The following is a 23,127-nucleotide window of genomic DNA, read 5'->3' on the forward strand; positions in this document are numbered from 1 at the left end:
AGGTTAATTGTAGTGACTTCTGGTGAATTTTACAACTGGCACCATAAACTACAGCCGTTCCACAAAGCATACCGTACGGTAGTCGTAAGTGACCTTTTAACAATTAAAATATTATTTATGAAGAAGTACGAATTAGTTAAATAATGAAATCCCTTGCTGCTAATCAAAAAGAGAAGCCAATGGAGTGGACAGCGGGTTTCCTCTTTATCTGTGTGGCTCTTATGGAAATGTCCATAATTTGTTGTCTACACAGTTTATGAATAAATATATACTGACATCCAAAAGGAACTTTACATTCACATAATCTAAATAATTTGATAAATATTGTTGCCAATCAAAAAGAACCAATTTAGGAACCACCTTACAAACACTTTGTATGTATCATGAAGTGCTTTGTGATGTTTAGATGTTGAAATTCATGATACTTTCATATTCCACCGTATCATTTGTTGGTTTTCTATATGATTAATTCGAAGACAAAGTGCAATTCATGATTTTAATGTAAATATTAAATACATATTTTATACATATTTTATCAAATGTACATACCCGATATACAACAAACCAAACTTGTAAAAAATATCTATTTAGAAAATTAAATATTGTGCAAAGTGTATATAATGTAATAATCGCATGTAATTTGGCATTATAAGCATTTCTATTAAGGGTTTTTGGGGGTTTTTTTTACAAAATATGCTGGGTTTCAAAATATATTTTCCCCACCAAGCAACTTGTGCTTGAGTAAAAGCTTCTCAAATACTGGTATTCCTCAAGAAATGCAAACAATCTTTTAACACTAAAATTCTGTAAATCGTCAATGAGTCCTTTGAAAATTTTCTTTATTATGTATTTGACTTCCTCGTGAAGAAGTTCATAATGGCGTTCATACATTCCGGGTGCTGCCATCTCTCGACGAGCAAGTTGCATTCTCTCTCACATACTTTGTGTAAAGTCTCTCGGTCGACACTACGAATAATATTCTTTGCTGACTGCATTGTCTGAAATAAAAATGAAACATCAGAATTAGACCCAATTTCTCATTAATGGTTTAAAATTGTAGAGAGAATCAACTGCCGAGGAAAATGTACCTGACCTACAGACTGTGACTGTTCCCCTCCCCCCACTATCTCAAGAAAATGTTCCCATGGACAGAATGCTTTCACACTCGAAAATGTCGACATGATTGCGGATTCACTGTAAACCAAGTTCACCTGAATGAGGCCTCTTGTATCTGAATATCATATGGGGGCGGGATGTGGCGGTCAATCTAGGAATGATCACCTTTAGTGGACCCAATGAGCCATTTCTCATTCCAGCCAGTTCATCATGAGTGGTATTCAAAAGGCTGTGGTATGTGCTATCCTATCTGTGGGATGGTGCATATAAAATATCCCTTGCTAATAATAGCAAAAAATGTTGCAGGTTTCCTCTCTAAGGCTATGTCAAAATTACCAAATGTTTGACATACAATAGCCGATGATTATTAAATCAATGTGCTCTAGTTGTGTCGTTAAACAAAACAAAGTTTTGAATCACCAGTAATAAACTAGGCCTTAGACGGATTATGCATCTGCCATTATATAGAAAATTAAAAAGAGAAAATTAATAGCATTACTGCATTGAAAAAAAGAAAAGAAATAGTTCTTGCTTAGTTGAACTTTGTTTTGTTTAACAACACCACTAGAGCACATTGATTAATTAATCATCGGTTATTGTATGTCAAACATTTGGTAATTCTGACACGTAGTCATCGGAGGAAATTTGCTATATTTTTTCTAATGCAGCAAGGGATCTTTTATATGTATGCACTTTCCCACAGACAAAGCACATACCACAGCCTTTGACCAGTTGTAGTGCACTGGTTGGAATGAGAAAAACCCCAATCAGTTGAATGGATCCACCGAGGTGGTTCGATCCTGTGACGTAAGAACCTCAAGTGAGCACTCAACTGACTGAGCTAAATCCTACCTTGCTTGGTTGAATGTTTTCTTTGTATATTATGTAAGAATCTGTGGGTCAAATTTACAAAGCCTGTTTGTCTCTTAAGTACACATATCTATAATGCTTAAACTCCAGACTGAGAAAAACTGGCTTAGTAAACAGACCTGTCAACCTTTAGTTCAAGAGAAAGCAGGAGTGTGTTGAAAAAGCAGATTTTGTTAAAATACTTTTACGTGGCCGAGGTTTTCCGAATACATAATCAAAACCGGACGAGGCATTCCGAATTGTTTTGGACTGTTTGATATACTGAGGAAGTGGTTGCTATTATGTCCTATAGGGGTTTGGTTGCGCAGATATTAATAGGAAACCAGCTGAAAACAATAAATAAAAAATAACTTTTTGATCTGTTATTTGCATTTTCGTACATAATACAATATGTGGAAATTTCCAGTCGCCAAGTGGGCGACACGTGATACGGTTTTGACTTGCCCGACGCTATTTTGACTTGCCATGGGCGATCGGGCGACTGTAAAGTGCACACCCTGTATATATTATTAGGGACACCCAAATAACACATCCATGTACTCTTGATCACTATAAACCAATTAGATCACACTGCTTAACTACCCCCACTTGTCCAGAAACACCAATGACATAATGAACTTGTTCACAGAGTAACATGTGTCTGCCCGATTACAGTTCTGCATGGCCAGATATAATTTTATGTTTCTTTGTTCATCTAGTTTCCAAAAGTTAACAATAAATATTTATATCTTTTAATTGTTTTATCTTGAATTTGTATTTTGAAAAGTGATGCTTTCTGTAGAATGACCGTATAATGTCTTCACTTACCAGTGGAGGTAATTCAGAGAACATTTTCATCTTCTTATCAGTTTCCTCCACAAAAGATTGCTCTGGAATAATTTCTGTTACAAGGTTTCTATTAAATGCTTCAAGTGCTGTCAGTTTTTTGTTAAAAAGTAGCATCTCGTTTGCCTAAAACAAATGGAAAACAAGAGCTAAGTAATATCCATGGTTAATTAAACAATTTATCAAATATTATTTAAAAGATCAACAACAACCAACTAAAATGATCTTTAACAGCTGAAACTCTATAGCATACTTGTATAATGATCCTTTGTCATAGGAACCTATCATTTCTGGTAGCCTGTTGGCAAAACATGGAAGCGAAAGTTGACAGCCCAATAACATATATAGGGCAATCTTCATAAGTTGTTTTTTAAAAATGGAAAAATATCTGCCGAGACAAATACTGATTAACTAGACAAGGTTGATATTTTACATCCTATAGGTAGTACTAAACCAAATAACATCCAGCTGGGTCAAAGTTCGAGCTGCACCCAACTTTTCATCCCACAGCTGAGGCTACCATTCGTGCCATTGTCAAGTAGTTCTTAAATTTATTTCTTATTTTTAAAGGGCCAGGCTCATGGCACATTATTAATACAAGGTATATATAAAAAATACATAAAGATTACATTGTTAAAAATAAAAAATAAAAATACCACCCCAATTATTAATAAAGTGACTTTTTGTAAAATGCTTGAGGGAAAAAAACACCGATCCAGTCATTTGTATCACATCAGATCTGTGATGTAGCTGTTTGTGGGTCAACATAGCGATTTTTTTAAAAACAGCTGATTCTTAACGGACGCTAGTTTGGATATTTTGAGCAGGAATACAACAACGATGATCTGGCGAGCCAAATGACTACAGTGCTGTCCGGTGTATAGGCACACCGAAGCATTCAAAGACCATTTTCTATGTGAACACTGTGAAATACTTAATAACGTGTCTCTCACTAACGAAGCAGTGCACAATCTGAAATACACTACAAATTGTTTTGTCTGTAGTTAATAAATATTTTAAAACTGTGCATAAATGCAGACAACCCCTTGTATCCAAAATGATTTGCATGTCCGGTGATACGGCGTAGTAGATGTGGATCGGTGACCCCGCTATTTATAGACCGCCCATGACTGCACTTTGTAGCCCATAAACGCTGCACTGTTGTCCCAGGATTATTTTAGCACTTTTTTATTTTGACGTGTTAAAAATATTACTATGAAAATAAACTATCACACATGACACTTCACATGATCGCTTTCCAAATCGGTGTTTTTTTTTGAGTGGCACAGTTTGTCATTACTGCAGATGCATACATGTTCATTGTCATGTATGGCTAAAATACCTTCCTGGATTTTTCTCTCGGGTACATTGTGTGAACACGTGGATCTTATTTCACTTTAATTTTTTGTGACAATTGTGAACTGGACTGAATGTTAAGTAAGGTGTTAAAACTTTTGTTTTGTTTGCATTTTTCTGGATTTTCTTTTTCAGTTTAAATAAAAAGAATAAAAAAAAAGAGAGAATTATATTGTTTATTAAAATTTTAAAAGTTCGGGAAAGGTGTTTTTTAGATTGTTTTTTATAATCACCAGGGATAAAGTGGTCACTGCAGTCCTATTGCATCATGAAGGTTTTTCCATTAGCAACGGGTTCTGTTTAAGAACCACTTCTACGCAAACCCTATGACTGTCAATTTGACAAAAGTTCGGAAAAACTGCAGCGTTGATACATCCAAAGACTAAACAATGGTTCACCATATTTTACTTTTGAAAACGATCTCCAAAAGAATATTCCATCCATACAATTCAATTCACTGGCATAATATTTTCGCGTTTTAAAAAACCGCATTCCAAATCAAATGTGTGTAAAGGTCAGGTCAGGTGTGAAAGGCTGTGCACAATAATGCTTTCATAGTATGCTGCATAGCGCATCACAGGGTCACGTGACTTAGCTCGAGGAGTCGAGAGGTTTTTTGGCAAGCATGGGGGAAAAGATTTTGGAATTTGTTTTATTGATACTTCATATATATTGTAAAAGATATATGTAGATACCAAATGATAGTGAATTGTGTTTTCGATAAGCCTGGACCTTTAACTAAAAAATTGTCTTCATGATATTTTCTAAAAATCAAAACGATCTAATGGAAAATTAAAGAAGTAGCTTCAAACATTATAATATTTCTTAACTAGTGTAAAAGTAGTTCCGTCCTAAAAAGCTACATTTTAGGTCAGTGAATGAAAGTATAGAAATTGATCTAGTCATTATATCTTGACAAAACATATAGGGCCGAATTACGAAAAGTCAGTTATTCTTAAACAGGTGTTTAAGCATTGTACAAGTGTGTAAGACATAAATAGGCTTTGTAAATTCGGCCCATAGTGACTGCAGGATAAAACATGTTTACCTTAGCCAGGCCCATAAGCCTGGGGAAGATGTATGAAGAACAACCTTCTGGAGACTGGCCCAGATGAGAGAACGGTGTGTGGAATGTGGCCTGGTAAAACACAAACAATAGTTAACTCCTGCTATACTAAAACACAAACAATAGTTAACTCCTGCTATACTAAAACACAAACAATAGTTAACTCCTGCTATACTAAAACACAAACAATAGTTAACTCCTGCTATACTAAAACACAAACAATAGTTAACTCCTGCTATACTAAAACACAAACAATAATTAACTCCTGCTATACTAAAACACAAACAATAGTTAACTCCTGCTATACTAAAACTTACTTAAAACAAACACCACGCTTTTATAGTTTGTTTTATTTAACAACACCACTAGAAAATATCGATTTATCTATCATCGGCTAATGGATGTCAAACATTTGGTAATTTCGAGAGGAACCCCACTACATTTTTTCCATTAGTAGCAAAGGTGCTTTTATATGCATCATCCCACAGATAGGATAACACATATTTGATATATCAGTTATGGTGCATTGGCTGAAACAAGAAATTGCATATAATATAAGATCCCTTGCTGCCAATGAAAAAATGCAGTAGCTTTCCTCTAAGAAAATGTGTCAGACATTTGTTAATTTTAGTGGTAGAGGTTAAAATATAGGATACAGGGCTGTATCTACCCTGAAATAACTGGGACTGCAGGTACAGTGTCAGCTAAAAAACAAACACTTGTAAAACTGAATTGTAAAATATCTCTATTAGTTTGAGAAGACTGCTCCAGTGAATCAATCATTCTACCAAGTTTCAGAACTATTCCATCAAAACTGTAGAAGATAGACTTTGAAATTTTCAATGTGATATTTGTATTTAAATTTTATTAAATTTAATAAGAATTCAAAATATCTCTCAATTAGTTTGTGAAGTCTCTGAGAATCCTTATATAATACTATGTTTCAGAACTATCAAATCAAAACTCTTAGAGAAGATATACTTTTAAATGTTCAATGTTAAATTTCTATTTATAATGTTTAAACTGAATAGAAATTCACAAATTCAAAATTTCCTAAATATCTCTCTCTATTGTGAACACTGCCCTCAGAGAATCAGAGTACTAAGTTTCAAAGCAATCTAATCAAAAGTCTAGAAGATATTCTTTCAAATTATTAATTTAAATTTTAAAAACATTTTAAAAACTTTTTTGGAAAATCTCTCACTATTAGTTTGTGTACAGTGCCCCAGAATGATTGTAATTTGTATTATGTTTCAGAACAATTCTATTGAAACTGTATTAGATAGATTTCAAAGGATAAGTTGATGGCCAGACACCAGATAATTCAGAATTAGAAAAGCTCTACTGATGAACGTCGTAGTCAAGCAATAAATAAATAGATTAAAATATTCATGATTTTTTTATTGTCCAGTATACATGCACTGGCCTTCAAACAGAACAAATCAATCCAATAATACACACTACAAACAGATAATGATTGCAACATGAAATATCTCTTATGGTTGTTTTAAAAATATATGTACGTAACATTAGTTTACGACTCACTCTGTCAGACGCGTATACAGCATCGTAGAGACCAAGCGTTGTCACGGAAACCCCAACTGCTGGACCATTAATCAAGCCTATCAAAGGCTTTGGGAAATCGATAAAGGCTGTGACAAATTTCCTGAAATCAACAAAATGGAGAAAACTTGGAGTGTTTTCTCTTTTACAGATACATTACCTGTCCCCTGTAAATGTTTACTATTGTAAGATTAGTTTCAGGGCTAGCTGATTATTAAAATTCCAAATCTTATAGATACCCAGCTATTTTGGAACAAAATGTCAATTAATGCATCAAATTCTTTTGTCCAATTAAAATAAAATTCACCAGTTGTTTTTAAAATTTGCAATTGGCAAATTTGGCGAGTGCCACAGCTGGCCCTGACAGTTCAGTCATTATATTCCCAAGACCAGTAAATACTTTTGACAACAATTCTGCAAAATTAAATGCTTTGCATATCACGAATTTGTTTGGTGCAGTTCTAAATATGTAAAATAAGTAAATAGTAATTATTTTTCGATGAATACCATGGGAATCCCCATGTCCCAATTGCTTGAAATAATTTTGAAAGTGAGTATTCTGATGTCACCGGTAGATGTCGCTCGAAGCACAACAATGCCTACGTCACGACAAATTTCACAGACTTGGGGTGCGTTCGTTTCACCTCTCCTGGACATGTTCCAACTGTTCTGTCCTGGTTGTATCCCCTCTCCAGATATCGTAAGACGTAGCAAAATTATTGGTTTTAAGGGTTTGTAACGTTTTGTATTGAGACACTTACTTGTCTGAACTTTATTGTTACTGAAAATGTTCACGAACTGTGAAGAAAAATCTCACAAATGAACAACAACAAATCGGATGTTGATTGCACGAACCGTGCACGAGAAAACAAACCGAACCAAAATGATAACGGTCACGTGATATACCAACGTCTGTGACACTGAAATGGAAATAGCCCCTCTAAAAATAGATTGGACCTCGCTTGCTTAACGTTTTTTCTCTCGACAAAATGTCTTGTGAAAAAATGCAAAAAATGCATTTCGTGGTTTTACAAATATCAGGATTACCAAAAAGCACTTCAGGTGAATGGAAATGTGTATTCTAAATAATAAAATGTAAGTAAAGTGCAATTTTATTTGTGAAAAATGGGGTTTAATAGCGAAAAACAACGCCGTAATGGTTAACAAATAGCCGTAACTAGGGTGTGTCCCTTTAACAAAGATGTTTTTGGAATTTTTGACAATTGTGATGTTCCCACTGTAATTCTGACAAACAATTTAATTATTCCTCGATTCACAAAGTACTAACATTAAGACATCTTTGGCCTGATTCGCCATTTTCCCAATTTCAGCAGGGTTGATATTAGCAAAATTTGACAAGTCATTTCCACTGCAGAAAAAATCACCAGCTCCTGAAAATTATAAAGGTTAACATTTAAATGGTGCAAACACAAGTAATATTCTCTCTTACACCATAAATTGCAAATTTCTGACAATAACATTGTTAGACTAGTGAAGGCATAGAAAATGAATATTCTATGTTTTAGAAATTACCAAAGCAGTGCACAATGCATACATTTGTACTATTAAACATACAGTGTTCTCGCTGCTCCATTTCAGCTGGCCCCACTTTTATATTTTGCCACCATGCTTTAGTGTTTTGACACCCCTCCCCCCATTTAATTTTCTGCACCACTCTTTAATTTCCAACATCCTACTATATATATATATATCTATATATCTGCTATATCAAAATGCACACTTTTTCACACTGAAAAAAATTAAATCAATATCAACGCGTAATTTAACAATATTTTAAAGAGTCTGTATTATGTCCCATTCCAGTATCCACTTGTATGTTTGATACACACAATGAAAGTTATATTTTACTTGAGCAATGAATTAAAAAAATTTTTTATATCATTCCGACAATCTCTGACTGAAAAAATTGTCCTCAATTGCAGACTTAATTGGTCACAACTGATGATTTTTACTTACTGTCATTTGTTTATTCAGCAATTCTTTACAAAATATTAGAAGTTTTTCATTTTTTGAGGGATATAAAAACAACGAAGGTGGTACTGTTTATCATTAGATTTTAATTTGCACCCAGCGAGAAAAGTGAAAGAGTAAATCAAAAGGGGTACACACGAGGGCTTGTTCAACCCTGTACAACAACTATGTGCAGTCAATAGATTTTAATTTGCACCCAGCGAGAAAAGTGAAACAGTAAATCGAAAGGGGTACACACGAGGGCTTGTTCAACCCTGTACAACAACTATGTGCAGTCAAGTCACTTCTTCCTACACTTTACCCACAAAATTTGTTTGGTTTAACAACACCACTGGAGCACATTGATTAATTAATAATTGGGTATCAGATGGCAAACTTTTGGCAATTCTGACTCATAGTCATCAGAGAAAACCTGCTAAATTTTTCCTAATGCAGCAACGGATCTTTTATATGCATTTCCCCACAGACAGGAAAGCACATACCACGGCCTTTGTCCAGTTGTGTTGCACTGGTTGGAACATGAGAATACCCAATCAGTTAAATGGATTTACCGACGTAGTTTGATCCTGCGATGCAAGCACCCCAAGTGAGCACTCAACCAACCCCGCACCCTTTACCAACAAAGACAATGAATTGATCGGGGCTGAACATAGCACAGTTAAAAAGCGGTTGCTTGGTTGGTCTAGGACTGATCTCCGTCGGTGGGTCCAATGGGCTATTTCAAATTTCTCCAGCCAGTTCCCTAGAACTGGTATATCAAAGGCTGTGGTATATGCTATCCTGTCTTTGGGATGGTGCATATAAAAGATCCCTTGCTGCTAATGGAAAAATGTAGCAGGTTTCCTCTGTAAGACTATATGTCCAAATTACCAAATTGTCCGATATCCAATAGCCGATGATTAATGAATCAACATACACTAGATTAGTGGTGTTGTGAATGATTGTGTGGTAGATATTACCTGTTATCACAAAGAGTAATATAGATTTGTAAGAGTGGTTGTGTGGTAGATATTACCTGTTATCACAGCGAGTTTTATAGATTTGTAAGAGTGGTTGTGTGGTAGATATTACCTGTTATCACAACCAGTGTTATAGATTTGTAAGAGTGGTTGTGTGGTAGATATTACCTGTTATCACAACCAGTGTTATAGATTTGTAAGAGTGGTTGTGTGGTAAATATTACCTGTTATCACAGCAAGTGTTACAGATTTGTAAGAGTGGTTGTGTGGTAAATATTACCTGTTATCACAGCGAGTTTTATAGATCTGTAAGAGTGGTTGTGTGGTAGATATTACCTGTTATCACAAAGAGTAATATAGATTTGTAAGAGTGGTTGTGTGGTAGCTATTACCTGTTATCACAGCGAGTGTTATAGATTTGTAAGAGTGGTTGTGTGGTAAATATTACCTGTTATCACAACCAGTGTTACAGATTTGTAAGAGTGGTTGTGTGGTAAATATTACCTGTTATCACAGCAAGTGTTATAGATTTGTAAGAGTGGTTGTGTGGTAAATATTACCCGATATCACAGCGAGTGTTACAGATTTGTAACAGTGGTTGTGTGGTAGATATTACCTGTTATCACAGCGAGTGTTATAGATTTGTAAGAGTGGTTGTGTGGTAGATATTACCTGTTATCACAGCGAGTGTTATAGATTTGTAAGAGTGGTTGTGTGGTAGATATTACCCGTTATCACAGCGAGTGTTATATATTTGTAGGGGTGGTTGTGTGGTAGATATTACCTGTTATCACAGCGATTGTTACAGATTTGTCCTGAGCCGCTTCTTCTAATGCTGCCACCCATTCAGAGTACATCTGGGGAAAAAAACTCACTTGTTTTATTGTGCTTTAACATTTAATTTCACCTTTTTACAAGAAAATTATTCCTCAAATTTAAGTGGTGAGCGGTTCTGCACCCACCTTTCATCATTTTGCTTTATTATTTGTTATGATGCTTTTTTTTTTGCTTTTTTTTTTATATAGTTGCATCATACTGCTCTCATTTGAAATGTTTCACCTAAAATTAATATCAGAGCAGTGAGTAACTTGTCTACTATTTCCAACTGGAGAGGTCCGTTTTATATAATCTAAAAGGCTGTATGGACTGGCTTAATTTGAACTTCTTGCTCTCTGCAATTTTTTTTATTTATTTATTTATACCCAGCCCCTTGTTTACGATTAAACAAACCATGCCACAGGTAAACATGGGTTGTATACATAAAAGTAATAAAGCAAGACAATATTATTTAGGGTACTGGCATTTCTCTTTCTCTCTCACACAAACATAAGCAAACACACAGACACACACTACACAAATTTCATTATTCTTTTTCATTCTATGTACGACATCCATAAATATTACAAATAAGCAAATAAGATACATATTAAACACAAAAAAGGTATTAGTCTAAGTACTGTAATATCATCTAACCAATGGATAAATATTTTCACCACATGTATATATAGTAATTGCATAGACTTGCTTTTCATGAAGGTGACAAAATCCAAAGCAATGATTAAATTGAATAAATGGGTGCTGATGATAGGAATAAACATGTACACCTGGAAATTAAACACCACTTAGTTTTGACTATATGTCATATACTTCGCAACTAATTATAACTATGTCATAGATACCAAACACTAAAATTAATTTTCTTTATATAAAGAGGCAAGGGCTTTAAAAAAAAAATTAAAATTCACTTGCCATAGGGCCTTTGGATTTGAAAATTCACTGGCCATGGTGAAAAATTTACTTGCCCAATTTTAACTGTTGATAAAAAAAACTAAAAAAACAACAGTAAATTAAAATAATTAACTTTTTAATGTACATTTTGCACACTAAGATCATGTTTAATCAATTTGTCAATTTAGACAACATGCTCATTGGGTATATTTTATGGTATGTTTAGTAAAAACAAGTTATAAAAACAATTCATGTTACTTATTACAACAATTAACAGCATTAAAAAATATATATATTTGATCACTTATAAATTGTGTATGTATTGCAGTTTATAGCATTCAAACTCCAATCCCACAACAAATTAGTAATTTTTCAGTGTAGATAAATTGTTAAATTTATCTATTGTGTATTTAATTTTTATTATTTACTCTCTTTTTTTGTAATTTATGAGATATTTTATAAATTAAATTAATAATTTACACTTTTAAAGTTTTGCAAAAGTCAATGGTGGCTTGCAACCTTTAAATTAAAAAAAGACTGGTTACCGTTTTGCATATTACGCTTGCACTGTACTAATATTAGTATTAGAGTAACAAATGTTTGGGTTTCAGTGCAAAAAACAATAAATGGTGGCAATATAATGAACTTTTTTGTTTTTTCATTGTTTACACTTTATAACTAAAATAAAGTTACATTGATGTCATGGATGGGCCAAAGATTACTGGTGGCCAACTATTTGTTAGTGAAATATTGCATGTGACAGCAAATTAAAAAAAGTGACTTGTAGATGCTTCTTTTGTTTTCATAGAGTTTGCTTCTTTTTCTTTTTTTTATCACTTGCTATCACACATAGTAACTTTTACTGGCCCAAATCCAAAAAACACTGGCCTCGGACATCGGGCCACCGTATTCTAGAACCTCTGCAGAGGATACTGAGTAAGACTGACAGCAAGTAAGACTGTCATTACAACAATTGGGGAAAAGACAGAAACCGTAAATATGCATGAAAATGTCTGGTAATTAACTAATGAACTGCAATCACACTGATGTGCTTGTCAAAATATTTTATCCATGCCAACTCGTTAAATACCCAGTAGGTACAGAATATGTAAAAACTCTTACCAGGTTTAAACCCTATCAGCATGGAATACTTCTACTTCTAGCTGGTTAAAATTAATTTCCAGGGGCCAGTTTCTATAATCCTACCTCGTATGTGATAGCGTTCTTCTTTGAAGGTCTGTTGAGAGTGATTTTAAACGTCTTGCCGTCTCGTTCTACAATGAGTGTGCTGTATTTGCCTGTCTGAGTCGGAGTTTCACTTTCTGCTACGGCTCCAGCCAGCTCATTGACAAGTTCTATATACTTTTTCTGAGCTTCATCCTGTAAGGTAAAAAAAAAGAAAAGAAGACAGTTAAAGTTTGTTTTGTTTAATGACACCACTAGAGCACACCGATTTATTGATCATCAACTATTGGATGTCAAACATTTGGTAATTTTGACATGTAGTCTTAGGAAACTTGCTAAAAATTTGCCATTAGTAGCAAGAGATCTTTTATATGCACCTTCCTATAGACAAACAAGTTATTGTTTGTTTTCTTCCACTGACACCACTAGAACAAACTACTAATTAATCGTTTGCCACTAGATTAGAGTCAAGACGTGGGTTTTTTCAAAACAAATTGTGTAGAATGAAATGTTGTTCTTGACCATCTTGACATGTGGTAACCTTCTAGTAATCTCAATAAACGTTCTAGAATTGTTCCCATATGTAATGGAAATAACCAATTAAAGAAACAAGATAACAAATTTAATACGGGTTACAAAGTTTCCCAGATGTATCATATAGCTAATAACTGCTGTACCAAAGCCTGGTTCTCTTTAGCTTGTTAACAAGTCCAAAATGTTTACCACACACAGAACATTATCATTGTAGAAAGTAGGCTACCCTCGACATATCTCCCAGAGTGTTCCATGCTCCCCATTTCACTTTTCCAACCATGTCCATCATTCCAGGTTTTGGAGTATTGCATTTTCCCACTGTTGCCTGAAATAAATAGCAAGGGTTAAAACATCCGATATCAGCCACACAAATCTCCAGTCAATGTCTCCAAGATTAAAAAAACATGAGATGATATTAACTTTACATGTCTCCGTGGTCAGTGGAGTAAATGTTAAGGGACTGCGTCTACCTCTCTCTGACTAACCTTTAACCACTGTCTGGGACAATTGTCTGAAGTGTGTTGCCAGGAAAGCTTCTTTATTTAAAAATATGTATGGTGTTTTTAGGAAAAAGTGTCAAGATATAGTTTATTAAACATTAGCCAATCTGTAATTAAAAGTTAGAAATTGGCTTATCTGGCAATTGGGTTGGTTCTTATTTTCTTGAAATATCTTTTTATTCTGTAAAGCACATGACCCAACAACTAGCAAATCACAGTTGTTTTGTCTAAGTGAGCAAAAAAATTCCAAATTATATACAAAACATAAAAAATTGCAGAATCACAGAGATTAAAATAAAAATAAAAGATATATTATTCAGCTCCTTAGATTGCAATAAAGTCAAGGCAATAATTGTTGTGCCCAAAATAAATAGTACTGCCCTAAAAAGAGCTCGCTACACCCCGAACAACAAAACCTGTTGTGCCCAAAATAAACAGTACTGCCCTAAAAAGAGCTCGCTACACCCCGAACAACAAAACCTGTTGTGCCCAAATCAGTAAAATCTAAAACCACGTCACTACAAGAATTTATTGCATCAAATTAAAATACATTTTTCTATTTGTTTTTAAAAGTTGTTATTGATGAATTTGATAAAAAAAATTAGTCAGCCATTATACCAGTGCAACAACTTGTAGAACTCCAAAAACTTTACGTCATCCACATAATCAGTGCAAAACAGGTCAGAGACCTACCCTTCCATGCCGTTGTTGATTTGTGTACCATACATGTATACATATAGCCCGAGTATTCTGACTGTAAGAGAGCCAGACGGACATTTGGACATAAATCCGCTATGTAATGTTTGGGCAATTGCCGACCACCAAAAAGTAGTCAAAGATTTCTGCTCTAATACCACAACAATCCTATACTTGACATCAAATACATTTACATTGACCATTTTCGAGTTCCTTGTTATAAAAAAAATTTCAGATATTAATCACTAATACACTACAGAAAGAAACCCGACAGCACCCACATTCAGCTAAGCTTCGGCAAACTCAGGACAGCAGAATTCTAAGTTCGCCAACCTATATCGTGACGTTGCATCACATGATCGCCTACTCAGCTATTCCGTCTTCCAGGGGCCGTCTCAATACGACAATCACCAAAAAAAGTTTGTTTTGTGTAACGACACCACTAAAGCACATTGATTCATTAATCATCGGCTATTGGATGTCAAATATTTGGTAATTTTATCAGTGTTAGAGAGGAAACACGCAACATTTTATCATTAGTAGCAAGTGATCTTTTGCACCATCCCAAGCCTGACACAATGTCCTGCACCAATCAATTTGTGCCTGACATAAAAGAAATTGTACCTGTCACAAAGCACTGCAAATAAAAATAAAATAAATTATGTTTTATGTTGTTTAATAATTGATATAATTTAATTACTAAATAACCAATGCAGCAATTAAGGCAATAGTCACCAAATGATGACATTTATTATTGTTACGTACTTAATAGTCTATGATGGATTAATATATGTCCTCTGGCAAAGCTGTATCCCAACCAGCTGCGAGCTACATGAGCTATTGTTTTAGAAATCATGGATTTCAATTGCTGTATCCTAACCGCACGAGTGCGACACGCCATATAAATCTGTCGCGCCGCGTGCGTACAGTTAGGATGTGGCAATGAAAATCAATGATTTCTGAAATAATCGCTCGCGGCCGGTTAGGATAGGGCTTAAGAAACCCATGAAACTGTTGTTACTATCACTTTGTTTTGAACTTTCAGATTCATAATGATCTGACTCAATGTCATCAGTGTCTTGTTTGTGGTAATATTCTATATGTTTGGTTGCCGAGTGAACTTTAGCATGCAGATTTGTGGACCCTTTGATCCATGCGTCCGAAAAATTGTGATTATACTGCATTTCTTTTTGAAACTTTTTGTAGAGCGAGCACATCATAAGTGTAACCTCGTCTTTGGAGTTTTCTTCAAACTGTAGCCACAAAGAGGCATTTGTTTTAACTAAATCCTCCTTTTACCATTTTAGTTCAGTGCTAGATTTTAAGATACTACTCTGCAGGATATTGTTTGGGAATTTTTGGGGCACGATTTAATCGGCGGCTGCACGTCGCGGATACTGGGAACAGGGACAGTTGATTTGTCATTATCGGTACCTGTCTGTTCTTTTACAGCAAAGACTGAAGTTATTTTGTTCAACATCCTTTAATTGTTAACCACGAGGTAATCTGAATTGCAAACTTTAGACGAAAACGCCATAGGAAATATATGCTAAGTACGAAAGGTCAATTACTAATATGCGTGACATCACTTTTTACAATGTGAGTTCCTGCAAAATCGAGACCATGAAAAATCCTACTAAACGGGTATGTGGACTGTAGATGAACTTTGTGTTGGACTGTCAAGTTCCCCGCGAACCGGTTCGAATCCCACTGGTACACATTTGTGTTGTTTCATTCGCAATCAATTTTTTTTTTAAATCGATGCATTAAGTGTATTCGACTCCAAAACAGTCGGCTTTTACTACAACACGAGCTTCGGACATGGTGACCAGCACAATCGACATTGTTACTGTCAAATCCTGACAAGTTACAAATTTGTACCGGACAATGACCGTGACCGGCCACTTATTTCATGGCTTGCCATCCCACAGACAGGATGTGGGTGCTGTCGAGTTTCTTTCTGTAGTGTGTGTATTAGTGAATCAGTAATATCTGAATTTTTTTGTAATCAAGGAACTCGAAAATGGTCAATGTAAATGTATTTGACGTCAAACACAGGATTGTTGTGGTATTAGAGCGGAAATCTTTGACTACTTTTTGGTGGTCTCTGACTGTAATGAGAGTGTATTTATGTCCAAATGTCCATCTAGCTATTTTACAGTAAGATTACTCGGGCTAGTATACATATAACAGAAGTTTTACCTGTTTGAAGAGGCCATACATCTGAAGTTTGACTTCATTGCCTGGATCTTCTTTTAGACTGTTCAGCTTAGTTTTGGCAGCCTCAAACTCTTTGTCATAAGCTGGCGTTGCTATCACTGATGTACAGTGAACATTTCTCACCAACCTACAAGACCTGGCAAATCTACAGGGAACTCTGCAATTGAAATGAAGGGAATACTGTATTACTACTATTAGAGAAGCCATACAAAATGCTAATTTTTATGATACTATCGCTATATATTTATTCGATAACTCTATATCAAAAGCTCTAAAGACTAACCCTAACCACTGAAAGGGGGGGGGGGGGTATCGTCAATGTCCCTAACTGTGTTATACTTCAAATTTCGTTCACTTTGTTTCTCGTGCACGGTTCGCGCAATTGTTGTCATCGACATGTCGTTCATTTATGAGGTTTTTCTTCACATTTCAGGAACATTTTTATAAACAATAAAGTTGAGAAAAGTCAGTATCTAAATACAAAACTTTACAAACCCCTAAAACCATTAATTTTACTAAGTCATTTTTATTTATTCCTTAAAATTACCGATATCGGGTCCACATGACTTGTAGAAATTGACTTAAAATGGAGAAAGATGAATTAACTTTCGGTGCGTGTCACATGACCTCACACATGCCAGATCAACAAGGCCAAATTTATTTATTTTTACGATTTTTAAGACCCCTGTTGTTAGAATTTGTTTTCAATTATTATATTCGATCTGCAAAAGATATGCTACATTTTTGTGCCTCTATTGTAGTGAATAGTATTCATAATCCATTCATAACAGTTTTGAGTATATAAATTATGTTAATTTAGAATCAATTCATTAAAAAAATTCTATTTTACAAACTATTCGCAGGTATGAATGTAATGCCTATCAGTATTGACATCAAGTGTGAGCGATGTGTGTTGATAAAACGGCTTGATGAATTGAATTTTTCCTTTAAACTTTTTTTATAAATTAAGTGTTCGGCAACTGTACATAATTAAGAAACATATATTTGTTCATGTAGTTGCCTTAGTTCATCAAGATTAACTTTGTCTACAAGTGCAAGCACTATTAAAGTTAATCCTGGGGACGAACAACGCCATTAGTGCCCTTCCGAGCAGTTTTGCTCGGAACAGAATTCAATCCGAATTGCGGTCAAACTAAAAGAAAAACGATTGTCATCACGTTTTTCCACCCAAATCGTGTACTGTGATCTATTTCGAGCATATGGACACTAAGAAATACTTACTTTGAAACGAGCTTCACTTTGAATTAAAGGAAAAACGACCGACTGTATGACTTGTGTTTTAAATGCGCTGTGAATTATGGGAGGCAAATGAAACTCGGAGCAATCTTGTATGCGGAAAAGGATCGGTGAAGTCATTTCTCGTTCCATAATGAATAAAACAAAAACCATAAAACTAAAAATTAATTAAAGTTAATAAAATAACTTAAAAGTAAAAATAAATTAAAGTTAATCAAATAAAATAAAAGAAATTAAAGATAATACAAAAAATAAAATAACATTAATTAATTAATTGAAATGAAATAAAAATTATGATTTGCACACACACACATATTATTTATTTATTTTTTGTATAGAAAAAAAAAGTTCATTAATTTCTCTAAAACATAAGTACTAAGTTTCCAACTGTTACTTACCTGTCTTTTTTCTGAGTTTTATTGTAAAAAGTTGGGCTGTGTGTGTGTGCCGGGGGGAGTGTGTGTGTGTGTGTGTGTGTGTTGGCAATGAAACATATTTCTCTCTTGTTTGCCAGTACGTAAAAACGTTACTGTTGCCCCTTGCTCGCCGTCCGAGGAGGCCAGAGAGTTGAACCAAGATATACCAAATTTGATGTGTGCCATGTTCAGGATTTTACGTAAGTCAACAGAAATGATTCCTCATTAAAAGGTTCGAGCTGCGCTGTCCTAAAAGTTTCAAGTCTTAACAGATTGAGATTAATTAAAGCAGTGTTGTTATATGGGAGTGAAATTTGGGGACCACAAGTTTGTAACACAAATTATTTTACTCTTGATGTAGAAAAAGTACACATAAAATTCTGTAAATGGGTTTTGGGGGTCAATAAATATACCAGTAATGCTGCAGCATTAGCAGAATTAGGAAGATTGCCACTGACGTATGATATAATTATTAATGCCTTTAAATATGTATTACATATCCAGACTTCAAACAACCCACTGTTAACTGCTGCGTTTATTGATAGCTCAAAGTCAGCTCAGAATAACAAACCGTCGTGGGTAGCTAAACTTATTAATGCTGCAAAGCTAATTGGAATTCCTACGCATCTATCTTCAACTCCAGAATTACCGACTGCATGCACTTTAGGTAAAATCGTAATTAAATGCGAACAGTACTTTTTGCAGTATATTACAACACAGCTAACATCAAACAAAAATTCTAACAAATATGGTAATAAAATGCGCACATATATGTCATTCAAACAAATTTCGAGTTCAGTTGAGTCCTATTTATTATATACCAAAGACTATGAAAGCAGAAAAGCTTTTAGTAGGCTTCGTTTAAGTTCACATTCACTTATGATTGAAAAGGGAAGATACAAGAAACCACCTGTCCCTGCGAATGAGAGATATTGTCCCAACTGTCCCCTAGAAGTTGAAGACGAATATCATTTCATTATGACGTGCCCTGTATATAATGCTTTTAGAAATGATTTACATCATAAAATAATAAAACAAGAATCACATTTTTCTTTTTTGACTAATAATGAAAAATTCTTATTTCTTACACGCAACAATATTCCGGAATTATGCCCTATCATTTGCAATTTTGTAAAGAGATGCTTTAAGTTGCGTGAAAGCATATGAGTTGGAAGTGATTTCAGATTGTTTGCATTTCACGTCTGTATAGGCTGATGGAGAATGTGCGGGGGGGGGTGTGGATTCGTGAAAAATAATTCACGAATGCCATAGTTGATGGGGTTTTTTTTATGGCTCTGCACTTCTGACAATATTTGCTTTTACCTAAATATTAATTAAGGCTTAAATTACATATGTATTTGTTGATTCAGATGTTTGTTCATGTAATTAATGTATATTTATGTTACTGTTACTGCAGATAAATGTATATTATATTGTTATTTTTGCTCTGCCCATATTCGGGTGTTATGCAAATAAATTATTCTTATTCTTATATCCCGCCATTTCAGTTCTGTAGTAACAGTTGTACTGTTTCGTGATACGTTTCGCAATTACTTATGATAAATGCCATATACAATACACATAAAAACAAGTAAAACACTATATGAAATATTACCGTGTGGAAAAACATGACAACAAAACTTTCGAACTCATAGAAGCCGCCATTGCTGACTGCCTTTTGTTAGTCGATCTAAGATTCCTCCAAAACCTGTGGGAGCACCACACAAATGAGTTAAAACAACAGACGACAGAGAACATGCATGTAGTATCTTTTTACACTGCCAGACTTGCCATGTCAAAGGCTGTACGGTACATGATATATGCTATCATATCAGAAGTGGGCGAGGTTGCTATAAAGGACACACAGATGGATAATTATGAGCTACATTCAAGACCATACTTAGATCGCCGGTTGGAAGGCAACACATTGGCCCTACTCAGCTTCAAGGTTGGGGCAGTGCCACAGATACATTGTCGTAGGCATACATGGGCAGAAGAAAGAAAGAAAAAAACTGACTCATTAATCTGTCTCTCGGATGTCTTGTTTATCAGCTTAATTTTTAAAGCTGCTCCATTATAGGGGCCTATAGCCTACTTCCCCTAACCCCCAAACATATTTTAAAGGCCTGCATAGGCCTACAATGTACGGATTTTTAAATCGACACAGAATTGTTACTAAACTATAAAGTTAAAGTTTGTTTTGTTTAACAACACCACTAGATCACATTTCTTAATTAATCATCGGCTATTAGATGTCAAACATTTGGTCATTCTAACCCACTACATTTTTCCTAATGCTGCAAGAGATCTTTTGTATGCACTTTCCCACAGACAGGAAAGCACATACCATGGTCTTTGACCATTTGCGATGTACTGGTTGGTACAAGAAAAACGCAGTCAATTGAATGGATACATCAAGGTGGTTCGATTCTGCGACGCAAGCACCTTAAGTGAGCACTTAACCGACTAAGCAAAAATCCCGCCCATAAACTATAAAAGAAATGTCTAACATTTTCAGTAATCAGGCCCGTAGAAAAATATCTGGGAGGGGGCACACAACCTTTAGTGAGGGGGCTATAGTCTAGTGAGTGGAGTGATGGAGGAATTTGTATATTTATTTATAAAAATGTATCAATCAGATTTTAGAAAAGACAGGACATCGGATAATCTCTTTATATTGAAAATTGTTGTCAATAAATACCTTCACATATCTAACAAACATCTATGCTTTATTGACTTAGACATGGGGATAATCTCAGCCCATCCCTTTTAAACATTTTCCACAAATAACATGTGACCCCATTGACTTGCATAACGAAAACCTTTTTCACTTGCTATGGGCTGGCGACCGTTTGCTTCTCTCACAGTCGGCAGACGGCCTTCAAAATTGCTTAAACATTCTGAACAGGTCTTGCTAAACATGGTATCTTACTACATAAACATTGAGAAAACAAACGCTATGACCATAACAAAACACACTAAACAAAACTTGATAGCAAATTCTATTGTGGGGATAACGAACTAAATCAAACAAGAATATACGTATCTGGGATGCACCATAAACTCCCGAGGACAGTTTACTAGTACTAATACAAACGTATTCAACAAAGCTTTCAAAGCTCTCTTCAAAATCAATAGCAGTTTGCTTGGTAGCTCAAGCCCCTCCAATAATCTACAACAATTATTCGATACCCTTGTAAAAACAATTGTTTTATATAACTATGGGAAGCCGATTTCATTGGAATGATAAAGAAACATGATTACACCAAATTCTTCGATAAAATGGAAAACTAACCCTTCGAAAAACTTGATAATAAATGTTGCAAAATTCACACTCCAGGTGGGGATACAAAATCAATAAATATCGATTGCAAAAGCGAACATGGTAGGTACCCGTTAATCGTGGATATTCATAAAACTATGATTAAGTACTGGGCACATTTGGAAAATCTATGTGAATCCAGAAAAATTCTTATCGATGCTGTACAATGCAGCAAAGGGTTAGATGCCAACAAACTAAGCTAGCACAACTTCAACATAGGCTAATGTGTGACAAAAATGGGATTGATACTTCTCTGCTAAAGCCCATGGCCACAAACGACATACATTTTAAAAAACATATCTCAACACAGTTACAAAGCACTCACCAACAGTACTATAATCATAAAATATCTACTTAAAAACTACTTTATTATAAACTTATTGACCGCCCTTTCACACGCGCAACATACCTTGACGTCAAAAATGCAAACTTCCGACAAGCCATAACAAAAACAAGAATATATGCACACCGACTTGTAATTGAAATTGGTAGGTACAAAAATGTTGAACAACACAAAATCTGCAAAATCTGGTGTTGAAGATCAATTACACTTTTTGATAAAATGTCAAGGCATTACAAAACGCAGAAGTATACTATATATAAAAAATACACCAACTAAATCCAACATTTATTCAATTAACAGACACATAGAAACTATTCTTTCTACTTCTCTGCCTAGCACATATTGCTCCAAGCACAGGGCAGTATTGCTATGTTTGAACAAAGACGTCTTCTACTTTTTAATTGCTAGACCTCCTACCTAATGACATCAATTTGTCATTTGTTCAGTTTTGTTACTAGTATATACATTATAACTGTGCTAGGATATTGTAACCATTATAACATGTATTGTTTTTTCTTTTCTTGATGTTGATATTATTGTTCATGTTTGTATAATTCATATTGATATTCGGAAATAAATGATTGAATTGGAATTGGGATGGATGGATGGATGGATGCTTATATGTATGATTTTATAAAATTTAATACAGTTTAAAACAAAACGTTTGAATAGGCTCCGTGGGCCCCCTCGCTACGTTACTGTCAGCCCCCCCCCCCCCCCCCCCCCAGTTTTCACGGGCCTGGTATAATGTGTGTTCCAGCATAAACTCTACAGGCGCCACCACCGACAGAGAAACGTACTAGCGCTAGAGGACACTCGAACTAAGTGGTCCCATTCTCTGACTGATGTTTTACCCGTCCCAACCAGTGCTACATGAGTGCTATAACAAAAGCCGTGGTATGTGCTATCATGTCTGTGATAAACTGCATTTTATAAAAGATCCCTTGCTGCTTTTGCAAAAATGTAACGGTTTATTTTGTAACACATTGTGTCCAAAAATAACAAATGTTTGACATCCAGTTGCCGATGACTAATAAATCAAAGTGATATAGTGGTGTCGTTAAACAAAAAAACTAACTGATATATATTTTATATAGATATATAAAATCAGCTGATGACCACTTCCGCTTTGAAAACGTGTCATATGACACATCACGTGATATCAGATGTGTGGCCTTC

The 23,127-nt window shown here is 34.9% G+C and overlaps 1 protein-coding gene across 1 annotated transcript; it reads right to left on the reverse strand.

Moving 5' to 3' along the window:
• Positions 1–482: 482 nt before the first annotated feature.
• Positions 483–19,975, reverse strand: LOC121388858 (enoyl-CoA delta isomerase 2-like). Its single transcript, XM_041520375.1, has 10 exons — positions 19,899–19,975; positions 16,593–16,767; positions 13,421–13,519; positions 12,682–12,855; positions 10,532–10,604; positions 8,085–8,187; positions 6,779–6,899; positions 5,216–5,305; positions 2,794–2,937; positions 483–998 (listed from the first exon to the last, which is right to left on the reverse strand). Exons 1-10 carry the CDS (start codon positions 19,946–19,948, stop codon positions 843–845), a joined length of 1,185 nt encoding a protein of 394 aa, XP_041376309.1. The 5' UTR covers positions 19,949–19,975; the 3' UTR covers positions 483–842.
• Between the last annotated feature and the right edge of the window lie 3,152 nt (positions 19,976–23,127).

Source organism: Gigantopelta aegis, chromosome 14 (genome assembly GCF_016097555.1).
Source record: "Gigantopelta aegis isolate Gae_Host chromosome 14, Gae_host_genome, whole genome shotgun sequence".
Lineage (NCBI taxonomy): Eukaryota > Metazoa > Mollusca > Gastropoda > Neomphalida > Peltospiridae > Gigantopelta > Gigantopelta aegis.